A 24,169-nucleotide genomic window follows, 5' to 3' on the forward strand; every position below is an offset into this window, starting at 1 on the left:
TAGTATAATATAATATTAACATTTCTAATAATAAAATGTTCGTACGTAGCTTAATTTATTAACAATTTTATGGCCAAATGCGTTTATATTCTATAAAATATATTTCATTGAAATTATACCTTATTTCCTTTTCAATGATAAGCTTGTCTATATCAAAATGGTATTATATAGGGATCAGAAGGATAAGATTGATTTATTTTTAAATATATTTATATTTATATGGATTTAGGTTTAGGAAATGGAGTCGCACACCGGGTATTCGCATGCTTGCATTGATACGTCATCAAAGTGATGTGGAACTTGTGTGCATGTGCTATGACAAGTATACGTTTTATTTTTTTTGTTTTATTGCATCAGTGAATTGTAAAAGTGAACACAGATATAAATTGATGTTACTACGAACTGTAAATAATTTAACAGATTTATATATTTAACGAATCTACAAAGATGGCGCTCATTTTGATTTACCTATATGCTGTGAAGTGCTTGTTTGACATATGAAGAGGTTATATTTCTTCGTGTCTGTCGTTTTCTTCATATTGTCCACTAACTCGCTATAAAGAAATTTGATGATTATTTCGCTACGAAAAACACTCAAACATATAAGGATAAAAACATATTACTCTGTAAACCATTATTAGTGACTGTTAAAAAGTTACTGAGTTTCTATGACAGTGGTTTGTCAAAGTACGTTATTCGGTGTTTTGATGGACATAATCATTTAAAATTTTATTTTCATCTGTCATTTCATTCGACATTACTTTCAAAAAGTATAATCCACATTTTGCATAACGATTTTCATACAAAATACTTGCTCTACAATAATATATAATAATCAAATTGTATTACTATTTAAAGTAATGAGGCCATAGATAATTAACAAGCATGTTCATTAATGGTTCAAATACACAAAGTCCCTGCTCATAAAATTCATTGTGTTACTTTACTTATAGAAGTTTAAAGAACGGCAATGGGGACAACACCAAGTCGATGCGATGATTTTTCTAAAAATGTTCATTTGGAAAGGTTTTGTGGAAAAAAGAGTATTTTACCAAATGATCCATTTTGGGATACTTTTCTATCTTACAACATGCGTCCACCTATTACAAGAAATGATCAAATAGAGTTAGATTCTCGATTGGATTCATCTTGTCAACAATTACTTGCTAATAATTTAACTACTGGGAACTTTGGCAGTTTAATACAAGTTGCTCTTACTCGTGCCAGCAACTTGCTTGCACCAATGCAAAATCAAAAGTATAGTATATTTTTTGTTTAAAAAATTACATGTAAAGTTAAACATGTTTTAAAAAATAATGAATATTTTCTTTAAAAAATAGTTTCATTTAATATTACTTCGTTTTCAGGATCATATCAGCATGGCAAACATACAATGCATTGTTCGCAGTAAGATGTATATTAAAATATTTAATTGAAACAGTTGGTGAAGAAGAAATGATAAAGCATATAGAAGCACCCCAATTACCTGTAATGACGCAAACAAATTCATCTTACAGATTGGAAGACCTTTATGAATCATTAGTTGATATTATAACAGATGTACCATTATGGTAAGAAAGCTGTAATATTTTTATATTAAAGTTTCTAAATAGTATCATTCCCAAAATTCGTAGTAACATTTACTTTCTAAACATCGTTAGATATGCATATATATATATAAAGACATATGATAATAACAATTTTTACACTGTATAAATATTTCATATGTAATTATCTTTTAGTTAACCATTTATTGTAAAAATTCTATTTTATATTAAATTTTTGTTTTTCACAGTGAATTTACATATGTCGTTCATCTAGAAGCAATAAATTGCTTACTTGTACTACTTTCGGTACAATTATTTTCACAAACTGCGGCTGAATACAGCTCCATTTATAGAATAGCAATGCATTCACATTCTAGTGAACATGCACCAGCATTGGTTTGTACATTATTACATAATTTTGTACAGCAAGAACATGCTCCTCCAGGATTACTTACTCAACAAGCTGGAGGAAGTATTGTCTTTAGTATAGCGGGTATGTTTAAATATATAATACAGTATCGTACATATGTAAATAGTCCGTTAATTTAATTCACTTATATTACTATTTACAATAAGTATACATAACATACAAAACTTATTTCAGCTGGGTTATGGAATGTGATTACAATGGGTATGGGTAGTAGCTTAAAAAGTACACAAGTAACAAGTAATGGTACTTCTGAAGTAGAAGAAAAAAAACGTGACACAGAAACACCACTTGCTAGTCAGTCTTTATTATTGTTATTGGTTCTAACAAATCATTGTACCGCAACACAAAATCCTTACAGAAATGCACTTTTCAGTTTTGTCGACTTGCGAGGTTGGTACCTTAATGTATTAATTAAAACAATTACTTTCAATGTCAAATAATGAAAAGAAGATACAATCAAATGCTTCATTCTCCCATGAATAATGTTAAAATAAATATTCAATTTTTTAGGAGATTATTCTACGGTACAAGCATTTAGATTTAATTTAAATAAATTGTATAATACTATATGTAAAATACCCAATACGGATGAAGTTACGTTATTGTTGTATATGTTACTACATAGAAATTCAAGTGTAAAACAAGACATCATGAGAAGACCTGATATACAACTATTGGTGAATATATTTTTAATTTGTTAGTAAAACAATGCAAAACTATGATAAGTTTAAAGCTAGAACTAGTGCATCCATCAAAATGACTGGTTCCAATTTTCTTATTTCGTAATTATCAATATGTTAAAACTGTTAAACATTCGAAATTAATTTAAAAGTAAATAGTTTTACTTAAATACTATAATGAATATACGAAGAAATCGAAAAAAATCTATTGTTCCAATTTTTACCAGGATTATATATTAATCATACTGAACGGTATGTAGTTTTAATGTTAATAAATGTAGAAAGTAAGTTAAAAAAGTTTTATATTTCTACAGGTAACACCTATACTGCAAATATTATATCACGCTCCAAATAATACATCTCATCACATTTACATGTCTCTCATTATTCTTCTCATCTTGAGCGAAGATGAAACCTTTAATAAAAGAATACATGAAATAGTAAGTACGTCATGTACAAACATTAATCAATCTTTACATCATTTCTGAAAATTATACACAAAAATATTGAAATGTTAATAATACTATACCTATTAGATGCTTAAAGGTGTAAGTTGGTACACGGAAAGATCAATAAGTGAAATATCATTGGGAGGTCTTCTGATTCTTGTTGTAATACGGACTATTCAGTACAACATGTTCAAAATGAGGGTAAGATTATAGCATTTACAAATGTAATTAATTGTGAAGATAAGTAACGAAATATTTTTGAATTTCTCATCACAGGATAAATATCTACATACAAATTGTTTAGCAGCTTTAGCAAATATGTCTGCGCAATTCACATCTTTACATCCATATGTTAGTCAAAGACTGTTAAGTTTATTTGAAACTCTTGCGAAAAAACATGTCAGATTAGAAGCAAAGATACAAGCGCAGCCTTCCGCGCCTTCAGACAGTACCACCGTTACTGTTAATGGAACTACTGCAAATACAGACTTGGTAAGATTTTACGGTACACGACATAAAACGATTTTCGTAAGTCTTTAATTAGAATATACATCATGTACTTTGTATTTCAGATTCAAGACTTAACGATACTTGAAGAAGTATTACGAATGGTATTAGAAATCATAAATAGCTGCCTAACTTATAGACTTGCACATAATCCAAATTTGATATACACACTTTTATACAAAAAAGATATTTTTCAACCATTCAGGACACACACGGCATTTCAAGACATTGTGCAAAATATAGATTCTGTTAGTATAAACATTTGTAGTATTTATAATCTCAATAGGTTGCTGATAAGTTGAATAATAATGAACAAAATTTTAGGTGATTAATTTCTTTTCTTACAAATTGGAGCAGAAAGATCAATCCCAACTTGGTGTCAGCCAAGTATTGACTACGATACAACAAGGTACCAACGAATGGCCTCGTGATCGATTACGGGTACGCATAAAACAATTTTATATTAATACAAAATTTACACTTGAATATTTTCTCTCTGTCTTTCCTTAAATGAAAACTTGTTTGTCGTATGTGTTCTGAATTTTGAATACATAAACTTCTTCTGTTTTAGTTTTTACTTCGTTGCATATTGTAGCGTTTGTATACTTTACAGAAATTTCCAGAACTGAAATTTAAATATGTGGAAGAAGAACAGCCTGAAGAATTCTTCATCCCTTATGTATGGAGCGTTGTTTATCAAAGCGCGCTCTTACATTGGAATGCAGAAAACATAAAACTATTTTCACATAACGGTGATAATGCAACGATTATTGTTTGTTTATACTGAAACGTCAACTGCTCGATGCAGTAATTATAGGTAATTGTGTCCAATTGTAATTGTAACAGGAAATATGGGAAATATTTCGTAACAAAACGTTTATTTGATACGAAATGAAAAAATAACTATCTTAATTTATTGTAAAAGTAAACAAAGAAGAAGAATAGAACAAAATTCTAAAAAATATGTATTCACTTTACATTTGGAATCCATTTAATGGTACTCTTACCTTAATTTTCTGAAGATTTCGCTTATTGGTGTTAATTACTTTTGTAAAATAACTTTTCTTTAACCATGTTTTGTAATAGATGGAGTAATTAATGTTTAACAGTGATAGCGAGAATTGTAAAACTTTATAAAATATTTTAATATTTTTAATGTGTGAGCCTAAATAATAGAATTAATAAGAAATTTGATTTCATGTTAAAACAAACTTCTATATTGCCAAGACTGGAATAGCGAAATTTATTATTTTTTCAAGAGGTATTATGATTTAATAAATATTTAAACAAAATAACGATATAATTGACTGAAGGATTTTAAAAGTGAGAAGATGAAATATAAATAATAATTTTTGCTTTAAGAATTTCATTATAGAAATATAAACAAACAAAAATGTTTGTTTAGCTTTCAATATAGTAATACATATATTGTTAACATATATACACGAATCAGCTTTATGTTTAAATTCCTCATTGTGCAATATAGTTTTAAAAAAGTAAATGTTTGGACAAGCTTTTTCTTGCCCAACATTTTTATATAAGCAATCGAAATGCATTGTTTATTATCTTCAATATCAGAATCTAACGAAGATTGAAATCACTGTTCCAGATATGATTTAATTATCAAAAAAATTCAAAATATTTTGCATAGAAAAGTAAATAATTACCATTAATGAGCTTTTATCAGACATCATTATTTATAATTATTGCTAACGTATACATTCATTTACGTTTTGCAAAATGTATGTTTAATTGTAAATATATGATACGTATTTAAGTGCATATAAAAATATTAACTTAATACTTATTTAATGAGAACTTATTAAAATCCCATTGTGTAGCAGTAATTGTATAGGCATACAATTAATGCTGTTAACATGTCAAATAATTTTAATTTAAAAATATCCTAATATTTTTTGCATATAAGGGATACATATGCATACAGAAATAAAACATTCTGTCATTTATAAAGAGCATTGGTCTATTTTATTAAATATCCAATGTACTTAGAAAGTCCGGTATAATCATTCCATGAAGAAAATAGGTAAGCAAAATAAAGCCATAAATGCATAATATATATAGTAAGATAATTAAGTGTCAGATTTTTTTATAATAAATACAATGACATAATTAAGTACCAAATTTTGTAGGACCTTTCGAAAAAGATACTTAATATTCTAGAAACTCTTTAAAAAAAATATCTTCCTTAAATAAATATACATCAATATAATGATCTAACAGATACCACCAAAGGAAAGCATATAAATAATCCAAAATTAGAAAGGAAAAGTTAATATTAAACTATAATTCAGCCGATAGGACATACTAATTTCTCGCCAAGAAAATTAGTAAATCAACTTTGTTACACGTTCAGTTTGATCTGAAAAGTATCTTTTCCACTTTCCAGTATAATATGCAACATAAAGTTGCCGATCCAATAGCAGGCATCCCCCAATTTACGAACAGTAGAATTCAGATGTGTCCTACTGACTGGAAAACAGCTTGTGTCGCTTTTTCGAATGTACATCTTTATTAAACAAATACAGTTGACGTCTTAATGTTATTTATAATATGTCGTTATAGATAGTATTTCACTTTCCTAGCCTGTGCAGCGTGTATATGCGGCCGCGGTGTCGAGTGTCTTCTGTGTGTTAATGTCACGTGTATATAGTCTATTGCTAATATTTCTCTTGTCGAACGATTCTTCAGTTGCGGAAATAACAAGGTAATTTGACGTTTCTGTGCGTCCCCGAGTGCAGACGCGCCGAGCAGCTCAGTGTGTCACGTTGAACCGAAAATTCCGTGTCATAAAACTTCGCCTTAGCTATATACCACCACGTCACAACGTTGAAACGTGCTTAGCGTACTGATAGTATCGTTATTCATATTAATTAAATTCCTTAACTGTACTATATCAATTACTTAATCTTATTAGTTAACACACAATCAATCTGCGATGGGAGGGAATTTAGTCGGCACGTAAACGCATTTCATTTACGGCCTAGCTAGTCGGTAGTTGATTATTTCCATTCATTACAACGTCACCGTAGGATTGATTTATTTTCTTTATTTTTCCATTTCTTCCTTTCCATTCGTAAAACGTTTAATCATCGCCCAGTTGCATGCGTGTGAAGACCACGTACCTATCTACGCGCGCGAATTCATTCCGAATTGTCTCTCGTTTTTTTTCCCTTTCTTTTAGTTTCGAATCGCGTGATCTGTACGTACCGCGCATTTCTTATTCATTCTTTTTTTCGGATCAATGGTGAACGTATTCGTGTGCAATCTGTCTTGCGCCCCAGGTGCTCTAACAGAGTCCAAAAGGTCGAACGGTCCAGCCGGGGAACGATGACCAGCGGATGATTGAATTCGGTCAGGTTCGACCGTCACGAATCTCGGCCGAACGTTCCCCGATCGAACCGCGATCAAATTCAAAATATGTATTCTGCTGACTATTTAGGCGAACGGTACGTGTAAATGTCGAAGAGTATGTATATTTATATACGTAAACATACATACACGAGTACATGTGCATATGTATACGTACACTAGCTGCCTACAAAATACAATAATACATTACAAATTCATACCTTTTTCTCATTTCTCTGTTTCTGTTCATTTCCATTTTTTTATATCATCATCACCACCATCATCATCATCATCGTCATCATCATCATCATATCATCATCATCAACACCACCATCATCATCATCATCATCATCATCATCATCATCATTATCATCATCATCATCATCATCACCACCATCACCGTCATCATCATCATCATTTGCAAACAGCTTAGATATATTTTTATGTATAATATATATAATATATATCTATATATATATATATTATAATAGTATAATCTAGTTGGTTTTGTTCTGCGTAGTTCCTTTCTTCCCCATAATTATATAATTAAGTACATCTTTAGAGCAAATGTGTACACCTAGTTAGGTTGCAGCGGTGTCGCTTTTCCCATTTCTTTTTCTCCGTTACATCGTTTTTTCCCGTTTCACCGGACATCGTCGTCACCAGACGAGAAAGGAGTCTTTCTTGATACCTTCTTCCGAACGACTCGTTAGACCGAGTAACAAAAGAACGCAATTCCCCTCTCGCGATCCGTTCGTCGCGCGTCGCGTCGCGTCTTTTCGAAAAGCCGTGCCCCTCGTCGACGATTGACTTCCGGACACGAAATCCCGCCGCAATTCATGTTCACCGCGCCGCTTCCAACGTGGTCTTGAAAGCCACCGTTTTCCACTTTTTGTGCAGTTTCCTTTTTTCCCCTCTTTTTCTTTTAGATATCATACTTATGCCGTGTAAAAGACTGAAGAAAGGATCTGGCGGTATTGTGCGATCGAGAAGGAATGTATCGAATAATTTCGCGGTCAGATGAATTTCCCAGGGTTCACCGAGGGGGGATGCAAAGTCGTGCGATGGTCGCTGATAAACGTGCGGGCATCTCTCGTTGAAATGATCGGAACTCTGTTCAAGCGGGGATCGTTTTCCCGAGTGTTCCACTGTACATAAGTAAAATATACGTCCAACGTTAAACCGATAGCATTTTGTTCTTTCGCCGAAGGGAGCTGGAGGGGAAGAGAGAGAGAGAGGGCTGGGAGTGTAACTTAACGCCGCGCGCTCGCAGAGACCGTGAAGCGAAATAGATCAGATGAAAAAAATTGGATATTCGAGACTCGTTTTTCGTCGCTCACGTGTGTCCTATTGCGTGGAACTTATCAGCGATTCGAAGTGTGCATGTAGGTAGGTACACGTGTCGTAAAACGGAACAAGAGAAACAACGACATACTACACATGTTTTCCTCTCGCGTCCTTTCAGCGAGCTTTTTAGTCCCCTTCGCGCGAATTTTCTGTTCTCTCGGCTTCGCCCCCGTTCGTTCGCGACATTTGAAACGCTCGAAGTGCCGGCTCTCCGTTTCCAATCCGAGCTTAAACAACGTATAAAGACAGCGTGTGCATCTTTGTCAGAGCATTAAAAGAGAAATGAAATGACATGTTCCGTCGAAGGGGTGAGGTCTGGGTGGATAGATTAGGATGGACGAGAAATAAGTCGCGATTATGGCAAGTAACATCACGATAGCGAGTAGCTATGGTAGGAGCTCTTACGAAAAGTTTTCAAACTTCCGACAAATCCCTTATAAAAATGATATGATATGCTCGTTGGAAAAATAAATTGTTCATATAGTTTCTATGAATATAGATATCCGTACACAAACTTTCAGTACTAAATATTCGATCGGTCGGTATAACTCTAAATACATAAATACATACACAAGATCCTCTCATTACTTCGTAGCGAGTATAAATGCGCAGTCAATTACGAGATCATTCATCGAGAATTAATATCCTGCCGGATCATTGCACGTACACGGTGGCGTTCGAATTGACCAACGATTCTTTACGTCCGCGCGGCCGTTTCTGGCCACGATCACGAAAAATAGGATACACGCGCAGCGCGTGCGATACGTTTATCCGCGAGCGCGTGTAATTCCCCCGGTGTACAACGTAAAAAACCGTCGCGTCAATGGATTGGCCGATATCTCTATGCGCCTGTTGCTTAAGACCTATGCCATTTCTAACAGTTAATGTTTAAAATACAACAACAGTAGAGCAGTTGCCTCCGATAGCTTACCGGGCGGTACACCTAACATGCGAGATACTGATATGGGAAATCAGTTTCGTGTTTCGCTATTAAAATATAGAGTAGAATTCAACATACTAATTTGCATAAAGGCACGTAAAAATCAGTTTCTCTATGAAAAGAGTGATTGCACAATAATTCTTTAAAAAATAACAAACGATATACCTCAGAGGTTGATCGCTGCGCATTATTTAGAATAGTCATGTTATCCATCTGTTATCGTTCATCGCGCGGATGGCTGTTCTCACCACAGAATAATGATCGGACACTGTATGTATATGTAAGTACACGTGTCTCATGCACATACACATGTACTTCATACAGTCTGTATGCGCAATGAATTCGCATACAAATCTATATGCATGCGCACACATGTATACAGATATGATATTATACCGTACTTAATGGTGAAGCACTATCATAAGATGCGCGGCAATGTCCTTACTAAGAGCTAAGAGTTTATAGATTGATTAGGAAGGAACATTGTGCAAATTATTACAGGTTCGTCTTTTCCTTATAGTGTTCTTTTTTTTTTGTTCTTTCTTTTTGCTTAAAAATAAAATCGTGAGACTGGGCAAGTATCGTGGTCTAGGTTCAGCCCGATTTACGCGATACCGATCCAGGAATATTTTCACGTACTTCGAATGACTTCGTGTTTCCGAATACTAATTACGAAAACGGGTCCCCAACACAAGAGACACGGTCGTTACGAATAAAAAATATACATTTATGAGATCAAACGTTGACTTTAAGATTCTTTTAAAAGTAAGGAAGTAATAGGTTCCATTAAATTAACACGTTCAACAGATCCAAGAAGTTACGTTATCGGGCCGACCTGCGCATCAACGAGAATTATAATGATAGCGAATATAGTCGGCGTTAGTTAAATTTATAGTAGTAATAGTGGAATAGAATAAAATAGAATAAACGTCAAAAAAGACAGCTAAAAGTATAAAAAAGTTCCCTTGTCCTGCTACTACCAACAATAAAAATAATAATTATAATAATTATTATAATAATTATAATAATAGTAATAATAATAGTAATAATAGCAGCTGCAATAATATTATTATAATTATAATAATTAGCAGTAATAAGTGACAAATATAAATTAATTCTTTTCCACATTTACCGAGAGTGTTCCCGATAAATTGAACTGTTTCTTCTCTTTCTTTTACGTGTATCTTTCACCTACCAACATCAGCGACATGTTGTAGATACAAAGAGTTTAACTATTCGATAAAGCGTCCCGCACTCTTACAAATTTTGTTGGCTTTTAAGGAGAGTACTAACTAGTTGGTGCATTAACGTTTCACGATGCCAATGTCATGTATGGGGACGGATATTATAATACGACGCTCGCGCGGTCACATAAAAATATCGAATCGGTTTATCAAAAATCGAAATATCGTTAAAAGGATACGCTGAGGTCCGAACGTCGCGAAAAAAAGTATCGGCGACGGTCCGTAGTAATTTTTACTCGAAGCTCGCTATATAGGATAGCATATATGCATTTTATATGAGTTGCGAAGCGTTTGCGAGAAAAAGACAAAAAACGAAAGGGAAGTAGAGATAGAGATAGAAAGAGATAGAGAGAGAGAGAGAGAGAGAGAGAGATAGAGAGAGACAGAGAGAAGAAAAAAAAATTTGTAAAATGGTCTTTCGATTGGGAACAATGGAAAGCAATGTGAGCTAGTACTCCACTTAATCACCACACAAAGAAAGGGGATGGTGAATGCAGAGGAAGGTTAGTAATTTAAACATCACGATGATCCCATTCCAAATCATGAGGCGAAGTGTGGCGACGATGCCGACCATTGCTCAACTCGCAATCATTCTCGCAGTCGGAGGTATCTAAGTCGTCGTCTCTGTATGATCCATCCTCCGAATCGGAGCTACCGGAATCATCGACATCCTCGTCTCTCTGGCTCTGATGATGAGAATCGTGTTCCGTGAGCCTCTCCATCGGATTTACGGTAATAGCGAGCGCGGAATCGTCCCAAGCCATCTCAGTCTCGGCGGCCAGTTCATCGCCAGCGGATCGTCGACGTTTCGCGGCTCCCCTAACTCTGGCCGCTCCGACCACGGCCATCAACAGCAAGAAACAAATGCAAGCGGCGGCAACGATCGTCACGGCATGACTACCACCCGCCCCGAAACCCCTATTCCCTTCGCGGAGGACAGTCGTCGAGTACTCCTCCGGCAAGTCCGCGTGATGAGGAGACAACTGTACGTGACCAGCGACAGGCTCCACGATTCTAGCGATAGGCGGCTCGTCCGGAGTCGAATGAGGAACGGCGGTGGTTTTCTCTTTCGGATGAATAACGGCCAAGGTCTGCACGTACTCGTTGCTGGCGAACCGACCGCTGAGCTCGGAACAGGTCAGCTTGAAAACGCGGTCGAGATAATAAGCCGGCTTGCGGTTCGTGTACATGATCAAACGTATCAATTGCTGATAATTGTAAGGTGTGTCCGCGCCGGAAAGCACGACACCGTCGCGATCGACGCGCGCAGTGATAGAATGGAATCTACGCAGAGCATCGCCAGGTAAGCCTAAACTCTCGTGGTCGGGGTTCAGGCTGGGATACACGCTGACCGCGCACGCATCCAGCCTAGCCGCGGAACCGGCAGTGACACGAGCATCCGGGAACACGCGCACGCCCAAGCGGAAGTCTGCGTACTCCCTAGCTACGTAACCGGTGCCGTTCACGGTTATACCAGGGCGCGGTGGCGGCAAGACTGTAACGTACGACTGAACCGTTGGCACCGGAAGCGGATTGTTCTCGCTACCCTCGCATACAATCGTAGTTTCTAGACGGAAATTGCGACGGCCCGGTGTCGGGAAACGCCTAGAGTTGAAATAGCCGATACGACGGAGGAGGGTCTCGACGTTGGTGCGATTGTCTCCGTCGATTCGTACCTCGGTTAAATCGGAATTGGTCAGCAGCTGTGTTCCCGGCTGGAGAAGGTCCATCGACGGCACGCGGATACCTTCCTGGCAGCGGCGCAGACAAGACAAGACGTCCGGCTTCTCGTTCCGACCGACCAGAACCGAGAGTCCAGCCAGATACCCGCGGAAGTGGTGTTTCGTTTTATTGTCAGAGCCTTGCCAGCACGCGCCGACGACGAGGGTCGTGTTGACGCCTTTCGCGGGATGCAGCGGCCAATCGTCGATCACTTCGGGGTTCTTCTCGTCGGTACGCCATTCTTCTCCGTCGACGTATAGGGTGACGTGCGGGAAATCGACCTGCACCGCGTAATGATGCCACTTGTCGTCGCACACTTGACTAAGCTTCCAACGCCATTCGGCGGGCCGGAAAATGTTAGGGTCGCCTTCCGAGAAATCACGCCTGAGTAGCAAAATCAGTCTGCAGTTTCTGACGAACATGGCATAATGATGTCTATTCATTTCTGCAAATTCGAAGAGTTAATTAGTCGCGCGGGAAGCGAGCGGGGACAATGAGAAGAAACAAGCGAGAGACAATAGAGGAAGGAAAAGAAGCAAGAAACTTACTGTGATCGTCGGCCGCGCATAAAATGTGTTCCTTAACGTGGGGATCTTGCCTGGGGCGGGGTCGATGTTTCACCCACACCCCGATGGTGAATTTCTGTGCCAAGGTGTGCTCGAGCACATCGCTGGGTACGATAGCTGCCGAGTCGACGCCGTCGAATTCGAAGATTTCGTCAGCCTCCCTGCCTTCGTCTCGCGACAGAGACGCTGTCCAGGAAGTCATGGGCCCAGGAGTTGGCAATAAATCGACGCTGTCGCGGGACGCGCCGCACAATTTCCGTTGACTGCGTACGCCGTACGTGTCGCGGTCGCAGCCTTTTCCTATGTGGTCGGTGGCGAGGGTTAACGTGGCTCTGACGTTACGCAGGATACAAGGAGCGTCGCAAAGGTCCAGCCTGGCGGAGGGAAGCAACGGCTGGGAACATACGTCGGCGGCGTAATCAACCCTTTCCGGGATTCCTCTCCAGCCGGGGGCGCAGACACGGTTCACCTTAACGGTTACCATGGCCGGGGCGGATTGTTTCATGCCACAGTCGTAAGCTACCACGCTCAAGATGTAATTGTGCGAACGCTCGTAGTCCAATGGCTCGGTGTTGCGTATGGCTCCTTCATTGTCGATGATGAACGGTTGATCGGCAGTCAAGATCTCGTATTTGCAGACATCGCCGAACTTCGGGGTGCAGTCCCTGTCGGAGGCTTCGACGCGGACCACCTCTTCGTACAGACGACCTTCGTCTACCGTGCTGACATAGGCTGGTTGCAGGAATTGCGGTGCATACTCGTTCACGTCCACAACAGTAATATGCACCGTCGCGCTAAAATGAAATGGAAATGGTTCTTTAATGGCGTCCCTCGAGCAACGCGTCGAACAATCGTATCATGTTTGCCTAACAGCGCCGAAATTAACGCTCGGGACCGATGCTTCGGCGTACGAACTTTTAACTATAATCTGCTTTTCGGGGTAACTTGTGTTTCAGGTTTATTTATCTGGGTTTATCGGCCCGTTCGCGGTGGATTGTGATTCTATTGCATTAATGGCCCGTTTTCTGTAACTAATAGATACGGAGGCGGGCTCGAAAGCTTTCGCGTAATAATAATGTTATGAAACAATAGGGGTATGTAGATCGTTGGCTTTATATTAATACATGCCTCCACCAGGCATTGATAATCAACGTAAAACTAATGAATTTATACTTGAAGGAACTGTATGTAAGCAGAAACGTTTAAAGTAGATAATAAGACAGATTAATATATAAACATATTAATACACATACGTAAAATTAATATGTTAATGGAAATTCTGAGAAAGTACTATAATATAAATTTATAAATAAATAGAAAAATTGAATCTATAGTTGCTTTTACAAGATAGAAGGACGAAAACGTGGATTAAAATATTGGCATTTGAAGGAAAATATTTCGTGTTTTTTTAAAAATACACAGAATGCCGGTGTGCGATTTTACAAACAAAAAGAACTCCATATGGGAAAAGTATCATATGGTCTGACGAGTTGAAATTCGAACTATGGAACAAAAAGGGAAGAAGCAGAGTGTCGTGTAAATCGCCGAACCGCTTCAGCATCCGAAATATTCAGTGAGCCGTTAAACAGGGTGTCGGCTCGATAACGCTTGGGGGTTGTTTTTCTGTAAAAGGTATTGTGAATTTAATAAAAGTTGATGGTGCAACGACCGGGGTGTGCTACCTATGCTACAGCCTCAAATAAAATTTTCAAGTATTTTCAATTGTACCGTTAACAAAGAAATTGAAAAACATGTTTGCCAACGAGGTAACGTCAAGAAGAACGCTTAAAATAACGTTCAAATTTTGTAGAAAGAATAACACGCTGAAAATAAGAATTTTGGATAATAAAATATTATTCTTGTTAGAAAATGAAATACGTATGAAATGTTTTCAGGAATATTGAACGATAAATTCAACGACAAACAACAATTTCACGTCGATTTTTACTTCGAAATTAAAGAATTTATGCAAAAATATTGCAATAATCAAATTTGAATAAATGCAGACATTTTGGTTAGGTCGTTGCCAACATAAGAGTTGAACTACATAAGAATTCGATAACAATCATCGAATTTGTCAGAATGAGGACCGAACAAATTTTTATTCAGTTGGTATACACGCTCATTAATATATCTATTGTCTGATTAGATGCAGTATTTATCAAACATTGATAAAGTTTTACGATTCGCAAGCTACGCAATATATTATTCCAGTTTTTCTAAATACTGTAGTAACGTATAGAACGTAAACAAGGTTTTTATTAGCAGTTCTCGCGAGTGCAGAGGCGCCAGGAAAATAGTTATGTTGCAGAGGAAGAATTCGTTGAACGTTGCATTCACTTGGCCACTTGCTGCAATCGTATAATACACCTGCTACAAAAGTAAGTAATAAAAGTGTAGTATCACTTGCAGATGCCTTTTCAACAAAGAAATGTTTACAGCTGTATACGAATTCTTCGAAATAAAAAAGTTTTATTCAACTTTTGAAATGTCTGTTTAAGGCAACAAATGGAAGAATACAAATGGGCCAACATTAAAACTTACAATCAGATTTACAGAACATAAAAACATTTTATGGGAGTTTCTTTCAACACTAGATTTATGGACATTTATTGTATTGTTCTTAGAACAATGGAGGACCTATAAACCTTAGAAATTAGAGCTTCAAAGACAAAGGATTAGTATACATAATTTTACAATTTCATCAATCAAAATCGACAAACATTTATTAAATAATGTTTATGAAAATTAATGTGTAATAAATTAATATTCTATGAATTCAATGTTGAGCAATGTTAGAAACTGTGTTAGTACGGAAAGTTAACAAACTGGCATTAATTTAACTTGAATTACAATAAGAAATTAATTTTGAATCAAGTTAGAAGTCAAATATTAATTATTGAATTGAATTGAATTAATTTGAATGAATTAATTAAGGATCAAGAAATTAAGTTTGCGAGGCTCGGTAGTTCGTGAAGTTTTCGGGAAATTTTAAATAATAATTATTTTACTTTTATTATAGACATAATTGGAACTTCTCACACGTTGATTATTTTAAATTTGTTGGCAAAACTTTTATCTTACACAAACGGTATTCCTTATAGAAAAGTGAAACAATGTTAGCCATTTTCTACTGTGACAGATTATTGCAGAACACAAAAGCGAAAAATGCACATTGGTTGAAAGGAATATACAATTTTTTTCATTAGGGTAATTAAAACGTGAAATTGTTTATCTGATACGTGAAATGAAAAACAAAGGGTACGTATCACCAAAAAATTAAAAACACGCCTTCCCCAAACACTTTATGTAAAGCTTTTGTCTGCAGAATGCCCAACAGAATAAAATTTTAATTACTTTCTTTTGCATAATGTGCCTTTTCCTTTGAACTCATTTTAATTACGGAAAGAACATGATAAGAAAATAAGGTATTGTTATACACGATTTGCGTGTTGCATTGTGTCTCTCTAATAGAATAATCTATATCCAGTAAAAGACTAAAAAACGTTTATGAAATAACATTATTCTGTAATGTACTGATGAAATAAATGGAAGAAGATACAAAACTATACAAATTTTACAATTAACGATTAATATCGTCAAAACCTTGTATTTTTTTTTATAAAACTACACGAATATCGCTTGTTTAAAAAGTTTCGTCGAGTTTTAGACATCCAATTGCATCAGTTAAGTGTTAATAAAATATATAGTGTCAATCAGTTTCTAAAATGTCATTCGTAAACTTGAAATTTCAAGAAAATGGGCACATTTGGAGACTGCATGAATTAATATCGATTTTATCTTAGCATACTTGGAGTATGATAGGCCGAGTAGGCTGCCGTGAGAACGGCAAAAAATGTGTCTCAAGGAAATCTAGTTACGTAAATGGAATTATTGGCAAGTTTCCCCAAGATCATGCCGCATGTAGGATGTTCTGTAACCAGGAAGAACATGACAAATTTTTTGAGAATACGAATACAATTTTTCAGAATACAAAATTTTTGTCGCGTATACACGTATGTATATATTTCACTGTCTCGATTGAAAAGGAATTGAATAATCGACAGAAAAATATTCTATATGAAAAAATAAATAAAAACCTGTAGAATGAAATTTATTTTGAATATAATTTTTTAATACAAACACTTCAATCTACATTTTCAATTTATTATTTCTCCAACAAATATTCATATTTGTTTTTCCTCGAAAACAAGGTTTCAGATAAACAAATTTTGCTCTATGCTTCCGATTAATTTTTTCACGTAGAAAAAGTTAACACATTGCAGAATACCCTGAATTCAAATTAATTAAAAGACAACGTGTTTCCACTGAGAGAAAACAAGTGTTTCAATAAACAAATGCTTACAAGCCAAGCATTTAAGTAAATAAGAGGAACTTGTAAAAGCAACTTATTACAACATTAAATTAACGTCAGACATCATTAAGTTGACCAATAAATAAAAGTTTATCCATGGTAATGCAATTATAACAACAAAGAATTTTAATTCACTAGATTATTAAAAAGAATAACAAGAAATAGTTTATTCTTATATTCATAAAGTCAATAGAGAGTTTTTATTACTTTTCGTGCTTCAAACAACATAAAGAGGGCATTGTGATGAATTGTTTAAGTTAATGGCTTTGCTCCAGTAGCAGAATACAAAATAATTCTTTATTACTACAACATAAGAATGGCGCCTGTCTTGCACAAATAAAAATAATGTAGCTCCTGGTCGATGAAAATACAGCGTGAAAAGGAAGTACGTTAGATGTACTTTCACCTAGATTATATAAGCGACATAGCAACGCATGCAACACGCATATGTTTATTATTTAAACTTTATCTAAACAAGAGATTGTGTAATGATTAAAATCCAAAATGATATACAGCTGCCTGATAATAATAAAATTTGCAATATCCATTCAAATTGTTTAACTAAATTTTTCAGTATTTCAGTATTTCTGCTGCAGCCATAGATTGTTAATCGTAAGTTGTTTATTATCAATACCGAATTTTGTTTAAATAAATATGTATATACAGGCAATTATAAAAAGACTCAACACAGTAGCCAAATTTTACATGTTTAAAAGAACACAAAGAATATTTTGTAAACATTAAATAACGTATTGTAGCATGTTTTAGGTCTGTTTATTTTTTCATAAAAAATATCTTTTTAAGGCCTAACTAAATTTTACGTAATAAATAAAAGAATATTCATAAAATCTTTGAAACTCTTCATTTTTGCCGTTTAATATTTGAAATTTGGTAAGTGTATCGAAAATTTTGCAAACAAATGTAGCCATGATCGAATTGGTAAAATAGTTTTCCCAATAATTCTATAAAATTACTTCAAGCTTCTTATATTTACAGTATCTGGTGTAACATTATTCCTTGTGATAATATTTTCGAATTTTCTATTATGTATTAGAAAAACACAATTGAATGCACTAGTATTTGAAACTGCGAAAATTGCATGACATAGTACATATAGATTTAAGAAATGATCAATTTCTCTACCTTAGAACAGTGTCGTTTTATAAAAAGTAACGATATCTTGAGATCATTGAAGAACAAATAACAGTACGCGGGAGCGTTTATCGAGCTTTTCTCGTTTCTATTGACCTGATCGCCATAAACTGTTTCATAGCCACATCGAGTGCAATAAAAAGAATATAAGAGGAACAAAGTATTAACTGCGGGCTTCGGTTTATTCGACGGTTCGACGACCAATAATCTAGAATTTGAAAAGTGGAAAATTGTTTGGAATTGGTGTACTAAAACTTTAACTTCCGTGTCATTCGACCTGCATATCTTGATGAGAATGTTACTAAACGATTGGCGATCAAATAACATTACCATTTCATTCAGATGTTTTCAACTTTTCTACACCGTTCAGGCTAATTTGACTCGAAAGCAGACTGTTACCTTCAATATTATTTTTCAGTGCACTAATATATAAACTTATTTAACACTAACAATTTACACGCTTATAATTCAGCCGATCAAAGTGTTAAGCGAGTTCTCTTATAATGAAGGTTAGTTGATCTGATTTCAAACAGAATTTATCAAACATAAACATTACTAAATTTATTTAAATTCAAATTAAATATTGTCTTTCGGTTATCCAGTATTATTCCTCAGAGCAAACGAGTAGGTAGAATGTCTAGAATTTTCCTTTCATTTAAATAAATCATTACTGACAAAGTAATTGTGTCGATCACAGTTGAGCCCTTCGAACCTAACGCACATTATAATGTACACTGTTCCGTCACCTTTAATATATAATAAAATATTCAAAATATAACAAGCAACCATGTATACACCCTTGCTTTAAGCCTACGTTAATCAGAAAAATAGTGTACCACCATATCTGATTGAAAATAGATGCCATTACCGGTGATGCATTGAATATGAATTTTTTGTTATCAGTTAAGTGCGCGTAATTCTGTACGAGAATCAGGTCAGAAGGATTTAAAAAAGAAATCACAGGGGTTAACATCACGAAATTTGAGACACGCCCGCTATCAGTCCATCAGTTAGGCGGCGTGATTAAAAATGGTTCGCGGAAAGGTACGAAGCCGATTTTCATCGCGAAGCAACGCTATCGATCGGCCGGTAATATCCATATAAAATGCAAATGGGAATAAATTTCATAAAAATGCAGCCGGGTCGAGATTTTCCCGTGTCGAATAAACGAAAAAAAAAACACACGCACACACACAGACACACACAGACACAGGGAGGATTCCCCCGCAGGGCGAATAACCCGGCGGAAAGTGGGACGAACATCGGAGGAACTACTGTTCCACTTAAGCAGCTTTCCAAAGGGGCCTTTAAGAGGTTCTTTTATTAACAAACGTTGAATATTTGAGAACGGCATCGAGCCGGCCGTCGAAAATCGAAAGGAAACATGAAAAATCTGACGTCGGCTTCCGGCGCAACCCAATTATTACGTTAGCGCGCGCGGCGAAGTCGATACCCGATGCCAGCCTCCAATGGAACAAAACCCTCCGTTGGCCATATGTCGCCGGAGCGTCCCATTGTGTCGGCAGAATACGCTCCTTATCTTCTTGAAGGATACCCCCTCCGCGGGAAGAATTCTGTATACACGTTCAGGTGCGACAACGTCATTAAACCAACAATACGTAACGCGCCGCCACGTGCTGTGCAATAGTGCGGACAACGGCGAGATTACGCGAATCGGAGTGCTCGGCTGGAAAATTTTCCTGCGAGATGAAGAATACAGAAATTCTGTTGTAACGAAGGGGAGCTCTCGCCGAATTTTAATCGGAAAAAATGAAACGTGCGCTCGTCAAACGCGAATGCTACGCGGTATGTTTTAATGAAACACCGAAGCAAAGCAAAGGACAAATACATGTTTGGCGAAGAAATAAAGAATTCAGCGTTGAAAGAATTGGTATCGTTTTAAGATGACGCGTATACTCATATTAATATCGCGGTCAACGTACAATTGCTAGATAAATTTGTAATGAGATTTTTATGCGGTGCGTTCTGAAAGATAAACAAAATGATTATCTGAATGACTTGCATTATTTGTAGGATATTACTTTAAAAGCCCCCATACACGTAGAAACCTACGATGCATCGCTACAAGTGATGGGTTTGTCTTCTAAAGTTTCATAATACATGTTGCACTCAAAAAGTAGAAAAAGCTCGAACCCATCGCTGCAGGTTTCAGCGTGTATGGGAACCTTAACGAATCTTCCAAAATTCGTTATTCCAGTGGCATTGTATAGTTTGTAAAATATTTTTGTGCATAGGCCTGTATAAACCCTACTGGTACATAATTGTAACACCCCCAGCATCAAAAGGATCATTCATTATTATTATTAGTATATCTAATTATTATTCTTATTAGTGTTTATCTTATTCCTTTCACTAAAAAGCTTTCACTTGAAGTCAGCTGTCCTTGGCCATCTCTTTGATATATTGAAAAAAATACATGGATGAAAGGGTTGAACGCAGTTCTAAGTTCTAATTCGCAATTGAAAGAGTCGCTGATGAACCAAAAGGGACGGAGCTTTAGAGGATTTCTGAGAATCCCGTTACTCCCGAAGATTCAATAATCGAATAAGTAAAATTACAGTTAATAGGAAGCTTAAAACTTTGTCGTAATACGGTTGGAATCTTTCTGTAAGCATTCAGCGGTGTAGCTGTGCGTAAAAGTGCTGTATAAAATTATTTGAAAACTTCCATTCTCGCGAGATTACGTTTCCCCGGTAATTCGAATAAGAACAATTTGATTATACGAGCCCCGGTAGCAGTAATAATTCGCGGGAAATGTTAGCGGAGGCTAAAAAGCGTTCGCGGAAGTTTGAAATTCGTTTCATGCGATTCATACTTCTCCGATAGCGCGCCATTGCAGCCAACCGCCTCGATGTCGAACTTGTAGTTACGACGTTTTTCACAGTTCAGAACTCGCAGCGCTCTCAGCTCTGCGATTCCTTTCTCTTTTAAAACAATCTCGAAGGGTGCTTCGCCGTGATGTTTGTTGGCGATACGGAAGGAGCAGACTTTCGCACCCAAAGCTCGTATCTGTGGTGTGACCTCGACCAGAGTTTCGTTTTCCTTCACCAGCCCGTGGTATCCACTTTCGAGACTATCCAAATCCAATCGTGGCACTGGAAACACACGTAATTACATTTAAAAATCGATGTACGTCGACACGTGTCCAAATTGGTGGACAGATATAAACGTTTGAATAAATGAATTTTCGAATAAAAAAATTACTTTTCTTATACTATTACTAAATTGATAGATATAAACGTATGAATAAATGAATTTTCGAATAAAAAAATTACTTTTCTTATACTATTACTAAATTGATAGATATAAAAAAAAATTACTTTTCTTATACTATTACTAAATTGATAGATATAAAAAAAAAATTACTTTTCTTATACTATTACCAAATTGATGGATATAAACGTTTGAATAAATGAATTTTCGAACAAAGGATTACATAACTTATATTGTTACATCTTTTGTTATCTTTTACATATTGTTATTTATTTTGAAATTCAGGCCATCAAAATTTATAGTTTTGTTTGGGTATTCATAGAACCGACTTCTGTTTTTGACTACTAAATTATAAATCCTTCAACGCAGGTATACGATTAATTTCATAATTAATTTGTCAATCAAAGTGAGTAAAGAGCAAAGTAAGTGTCGCTCCATTTAACAATTTTTTTTTAATTAAGACTTAATTTTGTAATTGTTTTTATCGTCTAGTTAGAGATAAACTTTTATTCCTCGATAAAAACACCATGTTTTTACAGTTTAAAATCATTGCTCGAGGATTTCTTGCAACAGTTTGCTTTTCATTTAAGCAATTATCCATTCCAGTTGCAGGAACTAATTTTCTAACACCAACAAAAATTAGTTTTCACTATTTTCATTGTAGATAGTTAGATTTTTATTTAATTTTACTTACGGTAATATTTTCCGTATTATTAAAAGAAATATTGTGTTTCTTACTTTTATTGACAACTTCTGCAATTTCTTCACAATTTGTGTAATTATCTTTGGTAATGAAATTCTACCTCACATTTTACGATGTTAATTACTTCACTCCATTTTCATATCTTCACTTTAATATTAATTACCTAATGCTACCTGAAGCATACGAATAAAACATAAGACAAATTGAGTATTTCCTCAATTATCACATACGTATGAACCGGTACAATTTTCAGTAATCATGAAAGAAGTCAGATAAGAACGGCCCCATTGTAATAAAACAATGTTATCTTCATTAGAGGATTATGTGAATTCAATTTAATGTCCGTTCATTCTCTTCCTTGATTAAAATAGCACGCACTGAGCGATATGAAACAATGTCCAAAGTTATTAAAGACAGTACGTGTTTTAATTCTCTCAGAAGTATTAAATTTCGATAAAATTAGTAGCTTCTGCATTTTAAAAACATCTTTGAACTGTTTATCAAGCACTGTCTCCACAAAAGTCTTAAAATAGATTTTTAAAAACTTGCTGCAACTTTTAATTTATAGTAAAATAACGTAAAAAATCAGACCTAAATTGAAATGTATTTTGTTAATAATTATTTATAGGTTCACGAGCTTCGTTTTCCAATAATCATTAATATTCATTTTTTTCCGCAACAATGCGAGATATTTAAAATTATTTCGTTGTTCATAATTCTGTGAGCAAGTTTTCAGAAAAGAAATTATTATTTCGCCATGGGTAGGGACAATGATATTGATTGCACATTTGCGGCGGACAACAAATAATAAATAGATATGGGGTGAGTAGAAAAGTTTTGATGGATTCTCGATAGACTGCGTGATCGACATTGTCACGTGGAAACGGTGAGCAATCTTGTTGAAATATTCATGTCCTTGGTAACGCGGCCCGCTCAGTTGTTATTCAGAACAGAAATTGGCCAACGCGGATGAATAATCCGGCGAAATAAAATTGAAAACAAACGAAGACGGACATCACCTGCGCGCGATAATGACGCATGGATATCGTTAAAAAACAAATATCACGAATGGCACGAAAAAGCGTTTGTTACGTATTTTGAAGAGTCGCCGCGTCGTGCATCAACCTGCCACGGACATTCCACGAAATTTAAACAGAACAATACACTTCGAATGAAATACAGCCCTCGAAATTGGGGATGAAAAGGGTATTTGAATATTTGAATATTTGAATATCTTGGAAACCGCTGGGACTGGAAAAACCTTGTTCAAAATAAAATTCTACATTTTTTACCGGGGCGTCCATAGCCATTTGTTTAAATAATACATTCAGGAGCTATTACTTATTGCTGATTTATTTATTATTCACTTTTCTGGTCAAATATTGATCCTACGTTTGTATATGAGAAATATATACACAAGGAATGTAGATAAAATAGATTTATTTTTTAATTATAAAAGAATTTATCGTTGCTAAATTTCCTTGCATTTTCTGTAGGATGAAATTCATGTGGGTGTAACGTATATGAGTATTAGCAAATGTAGAGTGTTCATTTTAACTGATTTTGTTAAAACAGTATTGATTTTAAGCAATTTTAAATAGTTTGTACTAACGTTTATATATTCTTTATTATTTTATTTATTTCAACCTCATCCGCCTAGAAGCTCACGTTTACATAATGTGCTGATATTAAAATTAACCTTTCTTTTGACTGCACTAAAGAGATACGTACGAATAGTGGTTAAATGTTTTTCTATTCTTTCTTTATTTTTGCACTGCATTCACTGAAAATAATACGACATCCTAAGTAAACGAGTACTATACTTTAAGTACATTTACTTATTGTATACCTTGGAAACTGTTTTCCAAAATGTTTGTAGTTCCTACAGGTTCCAAGATATTCCA

General features: G+C 35.5%; 2 protein-coding genes across 4 annotated transcripts in view; one reads left to right on the plus strand and one right to left on the minus strand.

Annotated features, from left to right (window-relative positions):
* The first annotated feature begins 241 nt into the window (after positions 1–241).
* Positions 242–4,400, plus strand: LOC116429026 (dymeclin). Of its 3 annotated transcripts, none has more exons than XM_031981391.2 (12): positions 242–404; positions 954–1,257; positions 1,368–1,571; positions 1,796–2,040; positions 2,152–2,367; positions 2,488–2,654; positions 2,972–3,097; positions 3,194–3,307; positions 3,383–3,598; positions 3,679–3,861; positions 3,938–4,054; positions 4,227–4,400. In XM_031981391.2, the coding sequence occupies exons 2-12, from the start codon at positions 971–973 to the stop codon at positions 4,398–4,400; spliced, it is 2,049 nt and encodes a 682-aa protein (XP_031837251.1). In that variant the 5' UTR covers positions 242–404; positions 954–970. The 3 variants fall into 3 exon arrangements, with proteins under 3 accessions (XP_031837251.1, XP_031837250.1, XP_031837249.1); XM_031981390.2 differs by having other exon boundaries at positions 245–505; XM_031981389.2 differs by having other exon boundaries at positions 247–687.
* A 5,391-nt stretch (positions 4,401–9,791) lies between these two features.
* The window catches only part of Cals (calsyntenin 1), a 29,713-nt gene continuing 15,335 nt past the window's right edge, over positions 9,792–24,169 (minus strand). Inside the window, exons 2-4 of the mRNA XM_031981271.2 lie at positions 21,165–21,444; positions 12,784–13,595; positions 9,792–12,680 (exon numbers count right to left, since the gene is read on the minus strand). Of these exons, the coding sequence (XP_031837131.1) occupies positions 11,026–12,680; positions 12,784–13,595; positions 21,165–21,444 (2,747 nt within the window). The 3' untranslated portion in view covers positions 9,792–11,025. The remainder of the gene's footprint in view (positions 12,681–12,783; positions 13,596–21,164; positions 21,445–24,169) is intronic.

The sequence above is a fragment of the Nomia melanderi genome, chromosome 14 (genome assembly GCF_051020985.1).
Source record: "Nomia melanderi isolate GNS246 chromosome 14, iyNomMela1, whole genome shotgun sequence".
Taxonomy (NCBI): Eukaryota; Metazoa; Arthropoda; class Insecta; order Hymenoptera; family Halictidae; genus Nomia; species Nomia melanderi.